This window comes from Dermacentor andersoni, chromosome 3 (assembly GCF_023375885.2).
Source record: "Dermacentor andersoni chromosome 3, qqDerAnde1_hic_scaffold, whole genome shotgun sequence".
NCBI lineage: Eukaryota > Metazoa > Arthropoda > Arachnida > Ixodida > Ixodidae > Dermacentor > Dermacentor andersoni.
The window spans coordinates 213,014,084-213,030,620 of record NC_092816.1 but is presented as its reverse complement, the minus strand read 5'-3'; the positions used below and the strand labels follow the sequence as shown (position 1 = coordinate 213,030,620).

The window sequence follows — 16,537 nt, the reverse complement described above, 5'->3', positions numbered from 1 at the left end:
ATTCCGCTCTCGAATCCGTAACATCCTATTGCTACTTGGGTGTGCACATAACTTCCTCTCTTTCCTGGTCTCTTCATATTAGCAAAATAATTAGCAATGCAAACCGCTCGTTAGGTTACCTCCGGCGCAATTTTTCATCTGCTTCTGTTTCTTTAAAACTCCTCCTTTACAAATCTTTAGTCCGAAGTAAACTCGAATATGCCTCTTCAATCTGGGACCCCAGCACTGCTATATTAACCTCTGCCCTCGAGCTTGTCCAAAATAACTCTGTCCGTTTCATTATAGGAAACTACAGTCGTACTGCCAGTATCACTTTAATGAAAGAGTCCCTACAGCTTGCGTCCCTCGCCTGCCGCCGCAAGTTTTCCCGCCTATGTCTCTTCCACAAGATATACTACAGTCCCGCCCTACACAACGACCTTATTCTTCCTCCATCATACATTTCCCCTCGTTTCGATCATGCACAAAAGGTGGGAATAATGTCGTGCTTAACTCAAACATGTTATCAATCATTTGTACCCCGCACCTCACAGGACTGGAACCACCTTCCTGGAGCAGTTACGTCCACTGTTCAATATTCCCAGTTTCATAATGTTTTAAACACTAATGTATTGCAATGTAACTAACCAACTATGTAATTATATTTGTTATCCGTCAATTGCTTGAATTTTTGTTGCTTCACGTTTCAGCTAACATTGTATTAGCAGAAGAAAAACCTGTATAGTGTCTTTTTTTTTATGTTCCACTCCCCTCTGTAATGCCTCTGGCCCTGAGGGTAATACTAATAAATAAATAAATAAATAAATAAATAAATAAATAAAAATAAATACTATATGGGAACAGTTTGTTCCGCTCTATGTGTCTCGATATCTTGTTATGCACTGCATGTTTCGCTACTTTGCTAATGCAAGAAGTAAGGGAGATAGGACGGAGGTTCTGAAAGCTGGGTGATTTACCTGGCTTGGGGATTACGACCACTGTGGTCTTCTTCCAACTCTCTGGTACAATGCCCTCCTCCCATACCCCATTTATCTCCTTCATTAAGGCTTGAATGGTTTTGTCGTTCAAATTTCTCAAGAGCCGGTTGGGGCCTGGGGCAGACCTTCTGTTTAGATTGTGCAGCACTTCCCTGATCTCAGCTTCCGAGAAGGGGGCGTCCAGCTCTGGGGCAGGCGTGCCCTCATACTGAGGGGGGAGGGAGAACCTGGGCTTTGGCCACGTGGAAGGTATTTTCTGGCTAGTTTCTGAAATATGGAGGCTTCTGAGGTGCCTTCAATTTTTTTTCCCTTATTAATTAATTGGTCTATGACTAGTCTCTGATTACACTTGGATTGTCCATCATCTAAGAGATGTTTGAAGAGGTCCATTTGCCTCCTTTGCACATTTTTCCATCTGCTGCTGATCAGGCGTCGTGTCTCTGGCAACCGAGTTTCCCAGCCTCGCAGGGAAATGTGGGTTTGAGACCAGCATTCGGTTCAGGTCTGTACTCGCTGCAACTAGGTTGGCCCCTTTCTTTGTTTGTGTTACATAACCCCAAGCCGGGTGGGAAGCGTCGAAATCTCCTGCTACGATTAAGGGCTGCGATTTCGTGGTGGTTGCGACCCTATTTAGTAGTGAGCGGAGATTATGCTTATAAGCTGAAGGAGAGCTGTAAAAGTTGAGGATGAAAATGTTACATCGGATATTTCCGTGGGGGATGATTTCAATTAACTGTGCCTCGAGACCGGATTTCTTATCCGAGTTACACATTTTGACTTCGTGCTCCTGAGAAGAGGTGTCTTTCCTGATGAATGTGGCGGTACCTCTTCCATTTTCTCCTTTTTGGCTAACCGAATGATCGCCCGATAAATTTACCTTCTCACTAGGTGTTTCTTCCAAGAGCAGCATGTGCAACATTGACGCTTGTGCTTTGATGAGCTGCAATAGAGCAGCCTTGTGCCTTAAGAAGCTGGCACAATTTCACTGCCAGATAATCATGTTTCCGGTTTGTCCCGCCATTTTAATTTCTATTGAAATCGCATAGCCTGGAGGGAACTCGTGTTATCTGGATCCTGCTGTACTTTCCTGGCTTTTGCAATGGTGCCAGTTGTGATGGTCTCGATGTTGCTAGAGTCTATCATTTTCATTTTAGACTCAAGGATGCCAACTCTACGTGTTAGGTGGGAGATCTTCCCGTCCATATGCTCGATAGTGCTAGATTGAATGGCTAAGGCCTCTCTCATCTGCGTGAGTGATTCCTCAACCACTGTCAGAGTATGTTTGGCTCTGACTTAGGGTCCCGAGCGGCAGACTCGTCAGTTTGCATGGGCTCTCTTTCCATGGTCACGGGGAGGGGGGGGGGATGGCTTTGCGCTTATTCGACCCTTCTGCTTGAACCGTGATGGGTAAGGCTACTTCGCGGGGTTCACGCGCGTGTTACGGAGAAGAGCTCGAACGCAGACCTCAGCATTTGTAGTGCCTCTTTAAGTCCTGCATTTTTCTTTCTTAAGCATTAAAAGCTCAGATTGCTCTCTTTTATGCTCCGGTGAGGTGCCCTGTGTTACTGTTTTGCTGCTTGGGATGTTCATCCTGGCCTTGTCCGCCCAGGACATTGGTTCCTGGATTCGAACCCTGGAGCCCAATTGTCCTTTCAAACGGGAGCGTCTGCTGCTATTGTCACACCCTCTGGAGCGAGAGCGCGATCTGCTGCCATGGCGCCCTCTGGAACAGGAGCGGGAGTGCCCTCTCGATGCCGATATGTTGTGGCGGTGGGAGGAGAATGGTTTCTCTCCCGCCATTGCTTCTCCGCCGCTAGCTGTGTCGGAGCCACGTGGTCCTGCTGCCACCTGCACGTGCCGTGCTTGCCTGCGGCGCTGCCGTCTTTGGCACACGATATATGGTACCTGGAAGCGCTGTTTGCACTTATGGCATACCATTTGGTGTGCCCCACCACAGATGGCACACTTAGGATTACATTGATGATCCTCTGGAATTCTTCTATTTTCCCTCTTACCGCTAACTCATTGATGGCAAGAATCAGATGTATGCATTAAGAGACAAAGCCGGCAATATCATTACTAATATGGATGAGATAGTTCAAGCGGCTGAGGAGTTCTATAGAGATTTATACAGTACCAGTGGCACCCACGACGACAATGGAAGAGAGAATGGCCTAGAGGAATTCGAAATCCTACAGGTAACACCGGAAGAAGTAAAGAAAGCCTTGGGAGCTATGCAAAGGGGGAAGGCAGCTGGGGAGGATCAGGTAACAGCAGATTTGGGCAGATTGTTCTAGAGAAACTGGCCACCCTGTATACGCAATGCCTCATGACCACGAGCATACCAGAATCTTGGAAGAACGCTAACATAATCATAATCCACAAGAAAGGGGATGCCAAAGACTTGAAAAATTATAGACCGATCAGCTTACTGTCAGTTGCCTACAAACTATTTACTAAGGTAATCGCAAATAGAATCAGGAACACCTTAGACTTCCGTCAAGCAAAGGACCAGGCAGGATTCCGTAAAGGCTACTCAACAATAGACCATATTCACACTATCAATCAGGTGATAGAGAAATGTGCAGAATATAACCAACCCTTATATATAGCTTTCATTGATTACGAGAAAGCATTTGATTCTGTCGAAACCTCAGCAGTCATGGAGGCATTACGGAATCAGGGTGTAGACGAGCCATATGTAAAAATACTGAAAGATATCTATAGCGGCTCCACAGCCACCGTAGTCCTCCATAAAGAAAGCAACAAAATCCCAATAAAGAAAGGCGTCAGGCAGGGAGATACGATCTCTCCAATGCTATTCACAGCGTGTTTACAGGAGGTATTCAGAGACCTGGATTGGGAAGAATTGGGGATAAAAGTTAATGGAGAATGCCTTAGTAACTTGCGATTCGCTGATGATATTGCCTTGCTTAGTAACTATGGGACCAATTGCAATGCATGCTCACTGACCTGGAGAGGCAAAGCAGAAGAGTGGGTCTAAAAATTAATCTGCAGAAAACTAAAGTAATGTTTAACAGTCTCGGAAGAGAACAGCAATATACAATAGGTAGCGAGGTACTGGAAGTGGTAAGGGAATACATCTACTTAGGGCAGGTAGTGACGGCGGATCTGGATCATGAGACGGAAATAATCAGAAGAATAAGAATGGGCTGGAGTGCGTTTGCCAGGCATTCTCAAATCATGAACAGCAGGTTGCCACTAGCTCTCAAGAGAAAAGTGTATAACAGCTGTGTCTTACAAGTACTCACGTATGAGGCAGAAACCTGGAGGCTTACGAAAAGGGTTCTACTCAAATTGAGGATGACGCAACGAGCTATGGAAAGAAGAATGATGGGTGCAACGTTAAGGGATAAGAAAAGAGCAGATTGGGTGAGGGAACAAACGCGAGTTAATGACATCTTAGTTGAAATCAAGAAAAAGAAATGGGCATGGGCAGGACATGTAATGAGGAGGGAAGATAACTGATGGTCATTAAGGGTTATGGACTGGATTCCAAGGGAAGGGAAGCGTAGCAGGGGGCGGCAGAAAGTTCGGTGGGCGGATGAGATTAAGAAGTTTGCAGGGACGGCATGGCCACAATTAGTACATGACCGGGGTTGTTGGAGAAGTATGGGAGAGGCCTTTGCCCTGCAGCGGGCGTAACCAGGCTGATGATGATGATGTTGATGATCCTCTGATGGTGTGAGCATGCCACATCTGCGGCATTTTTTCTGGTCTTTGCCCTTAGGGCAAACGTCGGCCCTGTGGCCCAATTCTCCGTACGCATAACAAATGTCTACTTGCCTGCAATACAAGGAACAGGGGTAGTGAATACCATCCCACATGACGTTTTGGGGGACCTTGTGTTCGTCGAGCAAGACAATCACTGTTGGTGTCTCCTTGTTTTTTTGAACCCTCAGAGCACTGGGGTTTCTCCAGTTGACAATCATCTCTATCAATTCTGCGTCACAGATATCCAGGTTGATTCCGCGGATCACTCCTTTACACGTGTCGTCCGACACAGCCACGTAGGCCACCACCTTTATGATGATATTAATAGCCCATACAGATCTGTTGAATCTTGGTGTAGGCGTGCGTGCTTACCTCGAACGTTGTGGCAACCACGAGAATGTTCTAGAACGTATTTCGTGCACAATGTGTCGTCGAACACTGGCTCCATTGTTAGGGAAGCCGCCTCGCTGTGTGCATGCTTGAAGATAATAAGGTCTGTCTTCTTAACATCCAACCCTCCACGAGGCCGTATAATGGTCTTAAAGTGATCCCTAGGAAGGTTTGCGCTTCTGGAGGCTTCCACGACCCGTCTCAACACATTCTGTGTGGGTGTGGGTACCGCCATTACCGCTTCCTTTTGCTGACGTTGGTGCGTTAGGATCACACCGCTCGGCAAGTTTCTTCTTCTTGCTCACAACATCGATCCAGCTTAGCACTCCGCTTCCTGCAGATTGATTTCCATGCCTTCTACAACCGAGGTATTGGGGTTGGAGGCCATTTTCTAGCTCGACGACACGTTGGGCGTAGACTCGCTGCCCACCCGACTGTCCCGTATGGTTTGGCCCGTTAGGTGTAGCTACGTGCCAATGTGGTGTGCGGTGGAAAAAGTTTCGGAAAAGTTCGAAAAATGCAGCCACCGGTGAGATTTTGGTAGCCGCTTGTTCCTTGGAGCAAACTGCATCGATTGATGCATAATTCTTGTGGCTTGAGGCAAAAAATCCGATCCAAAACATTTGTAGAAATGGGAGCCAACGTACTCACACATGTGCATTGATAATAGTCTTCTTCCACCTCTCCACGTATTAAAATTTTTTCAAATTTTTGCTTCCCAACCACATGAGTGCACCTGTTGCGTTCTCAAACTTTTACAGTGATTTGCAAGATGGCCAGGTTCCACCAAAACCTGCATCTGCACATGGTACCTGTCACTGAGGCCCAGTCTGGCCACATACATGTAGACATGGATATGTGCACCCTGTCCTGCATTTGACAAAGCACACAGCATGGCTTTTCGCAAAGGCGGCCTCTTTGGCAGTTTTGCCCAGTTTACTAAATAAAACATGAATGTTAGCTTTATCAAGACGGCAAGTTGGGCCAGATGGTTGGGATTCATAGTAAGATTCATTACAGCACAACACAAGAAATGGACAAAAGAAGGAAGAAGTGTCAAGTCATCATTTTATTCCTTCTTTTGGCCGTGTCTTGTGTTGCGCGGTAACGAACCTTACTGTGAATGTATGTTAGCTGAGATGCTAGACTTTCCAGCCACTTAGTTTAGGTGGTGAGCTCAAGCGACTTCCGCATTCAACAACTGTGTGAGCATCCTTTCTGCTGCGTTCCAAAACAACAAATTCAGCTGTTTCAGTAAAAGTTGATGAATGTCTCCTTTGATCATTGCTGCCAGTGTTGTTGCTGCTATGTACTGTCTGCTTGTGCTATAGTAAACTAGATGGTAAACAATGCTTGTCCTACATATGTCATGCTGCATGACCATCCCTGGTGCTGCAAGTATGTACGAGGGTCGCGCTGAAAGTAATGACCTTTTCGCACACCAGTCACAAAGCACACAAGAATGGTTGCTTGGTGGCATGTGCTGTCATCTTTCCTGCATATATGTACGGCCATTTGACATCAACAGGTTACATAATCTAGCCACCAGTATGTTAAATGAAATGACAACATACAATAACTTGTTTTGTGAACATGCACTGATAGAATACGTGGTGAGAGAGCAAATTTCAGCCACAGAAATTCATAAGAGGCTTCAGCTTGGGTATGCTGATGCTTGAATAAGCTAATACAGTGTGTGGAGGTCAGGCATTTTAAAGATAACCAGATGAGCACTGAAGATGAGCCTCGAAATGGTCACCCTCTGACAGCCATGACTGAAGTAAACAAGGCAGCTGTTGATACACTCACCGAAGAATACGGGAGCACAACATTAGAGGATATGGCAAAAATGCTTGAAATAGGGTACAGTGCAGTTTAGGCAGTGACTGTGGCTGGAAAACAGGCATGAATTTATGTGTTGAAATACTCCACAAGTTCTGTTGCTCATTGCGCAATAAGCTACCTGCAAGAAAAATGATCTTGCAGCTTAAACTTCTCGCTTAACAGTGGAGAGAATGATAGGATCAGAAGGGATGTGCTTTCGCACCTGTTTCAAATTCGAGGCAAACGATACGAGACACTGCAGGCAATCTATGCAACAGTGCACCTATACAATGCTGGGATGGAGTTCTACCAGAGGGGTATTTTCAAGCTTGCTGATCGTTATTGAAAATGTATGCAGAGAAACGTGAGAAAATTAACAAAAGTATGAAAAGTAAAAGACAATGTTTCACTGTACATAACGCAGCACAATATTGTCAGAAGAGCTATTGTTCATTACTTTCAGTGTGGACCTTGGATGTCCTACAGGTTTGTGTTGCTTCCATGTTCTTCACCTCCACTTTAAAAGCATTCTGTCTTGTCTGCCCAGGTTGTCTGCTAATATAGTAGAACTGAATATAGCCAACACCAGCAAGCACACATTTTATTAAAAAGTAACGCATATGCCAATAATTGAGTATCCATCCAGGAGTGTCTGCCCATGATGTCTTGTTTCACCATATAACTGCTGTGTCTGAGGGCCCTTTTGAACCTTAACCATTTACAAGCTGTGCTTGTCCATGCTGAGCCTTCCCCAAAGCATTCAGGATGAGTGTAGCTTGAGGGTTTCGGACGAGACATGCTCATTTAAAAGATGGCAGCAGATCGTTGGTCATTTCTTCTTGTTGTAATGGGTGGAGCACTTGTTTTTGTATGAAAACATGAGCTTTTAAAAATGGTGTCTAGAGCAGGCAATACTTGCATTGCTGGCCCACCCGCCTTTGAAAAAAAAAGAATTTCTCTGTTATTGTCAGCTTTTTCCGATGGCGATGGTTCAGACAGAGCTGTACATTGTTTTACGAAGCCAAAATAGCAGCAACAACATTGAAATGAGAAAATGAGGAAGATTGGACAACAATGTTGCCAGTGCATGTGCAAAGATTGACAACATTCCCCTAAAAAATTGTTTTCCTCTTACAGTGATAGCCACTACTTTGCCTCTCAAATTGCTGCAATATATATTCAGTGTTTTCCCAGTGACGAGCTTGTTTTATTGATCATCGAAGGAACAATGAATCGGAATGTTGCTGAGAAGCTGAAAAGCAGCCATCCCAGCGAGCATTCCCACCTTAAAAAGTGGGTGCCTGTGGCAAAGGAATAGACTTGTTCTCTGCACTGATTATTCTGCAAGCAATCGTTTACAAGCCACGACAAGACCAGTACTAGTTAAGAAATGGGCTCTTGTTTAAATTGATTTTTGGAGAGGCAATGCACGACAGCAGATTTGAGCTGCTGATGAGTGTACCCCACTTTGTGGATAATGCAAGAGCGTCAACAGTATAAGTGATAATGCTCAACTGAAGATATAAATGAATGGCCATGTTTGAGTTGTCCACTGGAGAACTAATGCTCTGCACACAAACCAGAGAGAGATGTTTTCATAGATGAGAGTCTCATGCTCGATAAAAGCAGGCTGGGATGTGCATTCTACAGAAGAGAGCAAAAGTTGTCTTGAAATTTTTGAATGCTCTGTTAGGTGTTGTCACGGTGCATGTGGAATGCGTTAATTCACACTAGAAAAGGGACTAATCCGAGCACAACTGAAAATCTGCAGCCTTGATTGTCAACAAGGTTGCCATGAACCTGCTTGCACCCTAGCTTGTAAGGGTTACTGTCTGATTATAGACAATGTTTATATTTCCCTGGAGCTTGTTGATCTTGTCTTTCAACAGTGCACAGATGTCTACGGCACTGAAAGAATAAATACAAAGGACATGCTTCCCGAACATCAAATGCAAAAGATGAAAAGAGGTGATGAGCAGGCCTACCAGCGTGTTGCCCTAAAGTGGCAAGACTGGTGACTGCGCAGTGAAAACATTTGAGGAATGGTGAGACTGACTACACAATGGGTGGTGTAGACACATCAGAGCACTACTGTGTACACCACACTGCCAAGGCTTCTTGACTCTTTCGTTACCGTGAGAAAATGGTTGTTTTTCATAGGTCTCAGAAAAAAATTATTCACATCTACAAATAATATTCCAGCACACATTGCAGCATGGCATATTGTGCATAATGAAGTGCTCTTTTCCAAAGAATATGTTGCCAAGCAAAAAAATTTATTATGTAACACATAAAAATTCTAGAAAGCGCCAGTTTTGCTGCTAGCTGATAAAAACATTTGAAAACATTGATAAAAACAATGAAAACATTTCTTTATTGATTTTCTTAAAGTGCCCAAGAACAGCGTGACGCCTTAATATTGGTGAACTTGTGTTACACAAAGAGCACAAAACCGAAAAACAAAACAGATTATATAAAACAACACAAACATTATAACCTGATATCCACAAAAACATTAATGTCAAAGGAAATTCAGAATATATATTTCAACGATAAATAACCCAGGAATAGTTTCTGTAAAAAATAAATGCTCATACACTGCTGTTCTTCGGATACAAAAAAGAAACTAAGACCAGTTCGTCGCTCATGCCATGCGGTGAAGCAGTTCCTGGATTTTGGGAAGCATAGGTGCACTCCGTACTTTCCCCACAAAACGACTGGTTTTTGTTCATCTTCGTGGTCCCCATAAGACATTTTGCAGTTCCTGCCTTTTCAGCATCTTCTGAGGATGGTCCAATGAGAAGTCCAAGGAACGTACTTCACGAGTTCATCTAGAGTCATGCAACTCTTCCAGGACCAATCGCTCTCAGCGTACATGAGCAACTACAAGATTATGCATCCAAGCATATCTGTTTGCATTTTTGCAGATTGTCTTTATCGCTTCTGCAGAGAAGAAGAGTACAAGGAAATCCCACGCAGTTGTAAACTGTCTTGCACTGATCCGTAGTGCTGGGCCGAGATGTGCTATGGGCAGCCTTCTTGGCGTGAACAGAAGTTTCCTTGCTGCCGATGGCAGCACATCATAACCAAGCGAAGTGTGCCCCCTGAAGATAACCAGTAGAGCTCTCAGGTTGTGCAAAAAGATCGGCAGATAAGAGCACACAACGGAGGAGACCACCCAAGGCCGGTGAACAGCTGCGGATGTCCCATGCTGACTCAAAACATAGTTGCCTTCAGAGCTTGAATCTGCTTTGCTGTCATCTTCAGAATCATAACTTGAGTCTTCATCACTAAATTGAAGTACGGGTGCAGCATAGTTTCAACCATGATGGTTTTCTCGTGACGCAGCTGCATAGGACGATGCCATGGGAGCGACTTTCGATAACTGTGCAGTGACACCAGCAGTGCACCTTGATTACAAAATTTTGTTGCTAGTGCAGCATAGTAGTGAGCGGCATGCTTTTTTCTCGAGTGCAGCAGAAGGTGACAGCCAAGCCTCTTTTTGCTACAACATACGCACATTAGTTCGCAAAAAAGTCCGTCAAAAATCACATCGCCGGAACGCGAAAATGTAAACTGATTCTGAAAGTGCAGTGCCTGTACTAACTACTGGATGTCCTTAAGTGGATAAGAAATGGTTCCAGCATGTCAAAATCAGAGATTTAAAGTATGGATCACCGGTGATCGATTTGAATAGGCGTGGTAACGAAAGAGTTAAGGGGTTGTGTTAGCAGCCATGCCTACGTGTAACTGGAACAATCAGTGTGTATACTTGCCTTATGCTTTTGTTTGCCAATTACCAGCAGGGAGCTGGTTACTTCATATCATATCCAAAGTAAACTTTGGTTAGCAACTTTAAATTGTCACACTATAGTTGAGTACCACCTAAGAAGGAAGGAGAAGCCCCGCCCAGATGACCGAAACGTGGCAGCTAATTGCCTCAGCGACTGAAGAAAGAGTCCCTCTGACGCGACTCGGCCCAGACTGAAGCGCGAGCTGCCATGTTCTCCGTTGGCGGGGTCACCGGCTGTCCGGCTCATGATGTCAGTCTAGAGCCTACGGGTGGAAGCTGGTGTGCATTCGGCTTTGAGGGCAAATGCCGCTACCTTGTAAATTTGTGCCCGACTATAGTCAATTATATTTTAGCCTATAATACTTACATTTTGTCACAGAAATAACGTAATCAATCAGCAATAACAAACTAAGCATTTTGGCTAAGAGATTTCTTCATTTAACACAACGACTAAGTGGTTCAGGCACTTGTGAATGTGTAGTGCCGACTTAAACATGCCCACTAACATGCATGCACTCAACATATGTCCAGTGTAGATGTCCCACAAGATCACTCCTTGCACATGTGCATGCCTGAGAAACCCAATGTGTGCAAGCTGGGACTAAGTGCATGCAACAGCAGCGCCCCAACTGCTGTCAGAACTCACCAGTGGCGGTGTCACTCTGTTTGCAAGTGGTGTGGGAGAGAGCAACAAAGCTGGGTTACCCTCTCGTGAGTATGCACTGCCACACATCAGCCGTCCACACACACACACGGCAGCAGCAGCATCTCACAATGCACCACAGAACGGTTACAAGTAATATGGTGGCACTATGCACAATGGTTTGCTTACAGCTGTGGAGTGGAGACCACACAATGCTGGGAATTACAAATGGATGGCAGGCTGAGTCATACACTTGGTGCCATTGTTTTTTCATTGCTCTTTCAAGAGGGTCCCGTTGCAGTCATTGACTTTGGGAGCCTCGTCTGCATACTATTTGTTATTTACTTATTGTTTTTTTGAATGAAGAATAAACTGAAACTGAGAAAGCGATACGGAAAACACAGTGCCAACTCGGAATTCGTCTTTCTTTCTCAATAATGTTGACAGTTTGGGTCATAACAATTTTCATTTCCATTTAGCAAGTAGATTTTTCAATTGTAACCATATTTCTGAGTTACTGCGACCAGTTCAAGCTATACCACACACACACACTTAGTATGTTCAGGGGGAAAGCAAGCCGAGTGGTCAAGGCATCTCACTTCCAGGGTAAAGTACCAACAAACTTGTTCATTTCAACCTTCCTTCCCCATTTTCCTCCTCTTGGGCAAATGTCCCAATTACTCTTCTCTCTTTCAATGAGGCATCTTCTCAAAAAATTAATTCTTCACACATGGTGCTTTTAGTTGCAGACGACACAGACAGGGACAGAAGGATGCTTGCCTGGATTTTTGGCCGGGTGTGAAATGAATACATTCCTAGTAAGGAATAATTCCACCCGCACAGGCTGCGTTAAGAATGTCAGATGTGAAGGCACTCCCCAATTTTCTGTGGTTGAGCTGACAGCAGCTGTGTGCTCATAGCCCATGGGAAAAACTCTGCACGACGTGGAAGCAAAAATAGCAGTCGAATTCACTGGAATCAAAGCAGTGCACACAACAGAGCATATGCCAAAGCTTGCGGGCATATGCTCATAAAGCAGCACACTGACGGATTAGAAATTTGATAAACAATAAAAGCATGGTCTGCAATTCATACCACACATGCTGCTGCTTGAAGACAGGCACTTAGTAGCGTATTCAAAAGCTATCCACCAAATGGACTGATTTCCTTTGGAACAATGAAACAGCTTAATGGGGGACATGGCCTACATAAGTGAGATCTTGTTCCACTAGTCTGATTTTGATAAAAATTGGAGGACGTTGCCAGGACAACATTATAAGTCCAGGTGCCAAATTTTATTATTCTAGAAGAAGTCTTGAAAGAATTACTAATTTTAAGATGCTGAAATGACTGTGGTTGGTCTGAAAACTATTGTTCTAAAATGAGAAAACATTTAGTATTCTTGTGCATAATATATTATTAGAAAGGCCAAAAATGCCACTGTGCAGTTGTTTTGTTCTATTTGCGCAGCTTTTATTGAAAAAGATTGCATTGTTGGCTTCACCAAAAATTTAACCTCCACATTGCAGCCAAAATTTCAATTCTCATAAAAAATTGTGGAATCTGAAAATCTGAAAGTTGCATTCTGCACAAAATTCTATACCAGTAAGCACCCTACCAATAAGTATTCCTTTTCTTATACAAGAATAATCGTTTTTGCAATCACAAGCTTTTGTGAAAAAACACAAACTAAGAAAAATGATTCCAAGAGTTCTGAAGTGTGTCACCTTGTTCAAATTGCATCGATAGTAACTAAAATTATCCTGCAGCATATGTTGGGCCTTCTTCAAATTATTTTTCTGTGGCTATAGCTGCAAGCTTTCTTTTTTTCCGAGGCACTGTTAAGCTGTCAAGTAGTCTGACTTTTGCCTGTGGCAAGCACTGCCTGGAAAAAATTGCGGAGTGATCGTATTACCCGCGCATAGGAAAACCAAACAAGGTCTCCAAAAGCGGAGCTTCTCTTTGAGAGAAATGAGTGCTAAGAGAAATGTATGGCACCTATATATATACATAACAAACACTGACACCAAGGACAACATAGGGGTAATTACTAGTACTTAATAAATGAAATAAAGAAACGATAAATTAATGGAAATGAAAGTGGATCAACAAACAACTTGCCGCAGGTGCGGAACAATCCCACAATCTTCGCATTATGCATGTGATGCTCACTAACAATTAAGCTACAGTGGTGCCGTTTCCCCATCCACTTTCTTGGGTATTTATGTTTCCTACTAGAACCCTGGGAGTGTTAGCCAGCGCCACCACTCACAAACCATAGCGGCAGATGTGGAACATCCTTTCTGCCTCAGGCGTCATGAGTACATGATCTTTTTGGATGAAGGCAACTGGTCAATAAACCCACACGTGCTATTTGAAGGCATCAATGTTGCTGGATTTGAGACCCACCTTGGTGTCAATGTTTGTTGGCTTCTCATGATATGATTAATAAAAATTGCACCCCTTGGTTATACCCCTTTCTTCTCGTTTATATATATATATATATATATATATATATATATATATATAAGAAAATAAAGAACAAGAACCATCGCTGCCTTCTTTTCAGAGTGTACATGATTCCTATCACTGTGAGCCACAGTCAGTGCGCAGTATTTTTCCTTGCCCGCTGCAGCTGTGTATGAGTGAACCGTGGAGAGTCCGCAAAGAGCTGCAGGAAATTGGTGCACAAAAGTGTTTTAGCGTGTCCAGTGTTCAGTTAAAACGCATGTGGACTGGGCATTTTACCAGATGAGTGGAATCACAAACCTGAGTGGCCTGCACGGTGCAGCAACCTGGCTGCACATAACTCAAGTCAAGCACAGAGCTAATGTTGCAGTAACCAAGTGCATATTATTTTGCTGCTGGTGCAAATTTTCGGCAGTGGCTTAATCATGTTGCTGCCTAAAACTTACACCAGCATTAAAGTAGAATACACTTGGTTACTGCTACATTAGCACTGTGTTCGTCTGATTTGAGTTATATGGAACCAGGTTTCTGCACCGTGCGGGCTGCTCAGGTTTGTGCCTCCGCTCATCTGGTAAAATGCCCAGTCCACATGCATTTTAACTGAATACTGGGCACGCTAAAACACTATTATCACACATGCGGAGTCCCCGGCTTGTGAAAAATACACTATTTCGAGCATTTTTAATGCACTGATGAGATAAAATTTTTTTGGCACATTCTCAGATAGTAAAGAAACCTGAAACTTCTATAATATGGAAACAGGATTTTGGCAAAAAATTGTGATTATTTGCTCCTTAACTGTTTCCCTACTGCACCCACTGGGCACTGTTAGAATGATGGTTTCAAATGCGTTTTTTGAGACCTTCTGCACTGTTCACGGAGACACTGCTATCTGACGTATTGTATGAGAACTTTTGTTCCTTATGGAGTTCGTTTTTTTTTCCCACTTGGTGGTGGTTTTCGAACAGGCTTTGAAAACGGGCATGCTCGACGGAGTTGAAGACAAAACCGGCTGCCTCCAGAAGCAGTGTGCGCCTTCAGAAACAGCAGACGATTCCGCTGTGCCTGGAGCCGATTTTATCGACAGCGCAGGCAACAACGAGTCGGAGGATGCTGCCTACTTTGATTCTGAGAAAAATGATGACAGATATCAACCTGGAAATTGAGGATGCACTGCTTGTTTGTGCTCCTCCACCAACTGAAGCCGTTAAGCTCTAGCCAGCTAACATGGAGACATACTGAAACTAAGAGAAATGTTATCACAGCAAAAATGCAGCAGTAAACAAGAGTTCGCTGCAAGAAGTGAGTGAGTCGTAGTGTGAACAAGGAACTAGGACACAAGAAGGCACGAAAGAATACATATACGTAGCGTATGATGGTACGTACGTGTGTGTATTTTTTTGTGCCTTCTCATATCCTAGTACCCTGTTGATGCTACAGCTCACTTGTTTCATGGTGAACAACCAACAAGCCCACATTGACACCTTCGTTTACTGCAAGACTTGCAGTGTGCCCCTATGTTTCACATGGAGGAGCTGCTTTGGTGTATGGCGTGCCCAACTGTAGGGCTTCCAGTTAAACTGGTGTAGGGCAAGTAGTTTTCAAGGAAACATTTTGACTTCCTTGCAGATATCCTTCCCAAATCTTTTGCTATGACACTGCAAAACATTTTGTACATTTAACAAATTTATTACAATCTTGTCTTAGGCAAGTTATATTTTTTTTACACAAATCTTGTTAATAAAAGTTGTATGCTTGAAAAGTGGATTCATTCTGCTTTGCTTTCACATATGTATTGCGCAAAATTCTGAGTGCTGTAGTTGCTTCAGAAAAAAGAAAATCTAGCGTAACCTACAAAAAATGGACATTTTTCTCCCATTGAGGAAAGAGTTAAGGTGCTTTGCAACACAGCCGAGTTTGCTTTCCCCCTTTGGCCATTGCAAAACATGGCTGCCATATCACAGATGCAGAAGTCACAATACTTGTTCAATGTGCACATTTCTTTTCTGCTGACCAGCCCATGAATGCATCCTGTGCCTAGTTTGAAGAATGAAGTCGATTGTGGCCTTCGCAGTCAATTATACACAAAAGACAACAAAATATCAGGAAAGAATGAAATGCATCACACAGTGCAGTGACAGAGGCGACAATTTTTTGCACTGCATGCTTAGGAAGACATCCATTATATGAAAACAAAGAAATTACGTGAGGCGCAAAACCACTAAGAAATTGATACAAAAACTTGATTAAATCGAGGCCTAAAGAAATTTCGGGTCACAATCTTAGGGCCAGCAGGAACATGTGGAGCTCCATGAGATGTTAATGCTTACCGGCAAAGTTCTGTCCAAGGCAGGATACCTGTTGGCCAGGCAGTGCAACTTCTCTCGCAGACTGGCACGTGTCATATTGTTGCGGAACAGGCTCTCATCTGCAATCACATACCCTGGTATGTGATTCACATACCCAAGTACTCACAAATACATGAGCAGTGCATCAAGAAAAGCAAGAGGATAGACAAAACCACGATGAGATGAAAAGCTGTTAATGAAGGTAGTGCCACATTGCAATAAAAAATTTCATATAAATAATTTATTCAATGTATTTTAACAGCAGAGTAAACTGGCTATGAGTAAAGGAAAAGAAGTGGCTGCACATAGAATTGCACAGGGGGGACATGGTGCAAGAAACTGCAACGTAAAAGAAAAA

General features: G+C 43.6%; 1 protein-coding gene across 1 annotated transcript in view; it reads right to left on the bottom strand.

The window, feature by feature from the left end:
- The window catches only part of LOC126524322 (endothelin-converting enzyme 2-like), a 203,761-nt gene that overhangs the window by 36,141 nt on the left and 151,083 nt on the right, over nt 1-16,537 (bottom strand). The window contains exon 15 of the mRNA XM_072286991.1: nt 16,162-16,259. Coding sequence (XP_072143092.1) covers nt 16,162-16,259 — 98 coding nt within the window. The remainder of the gene's footprint in view (nt 1-16,161; nt 16,260-16,537) is intronic.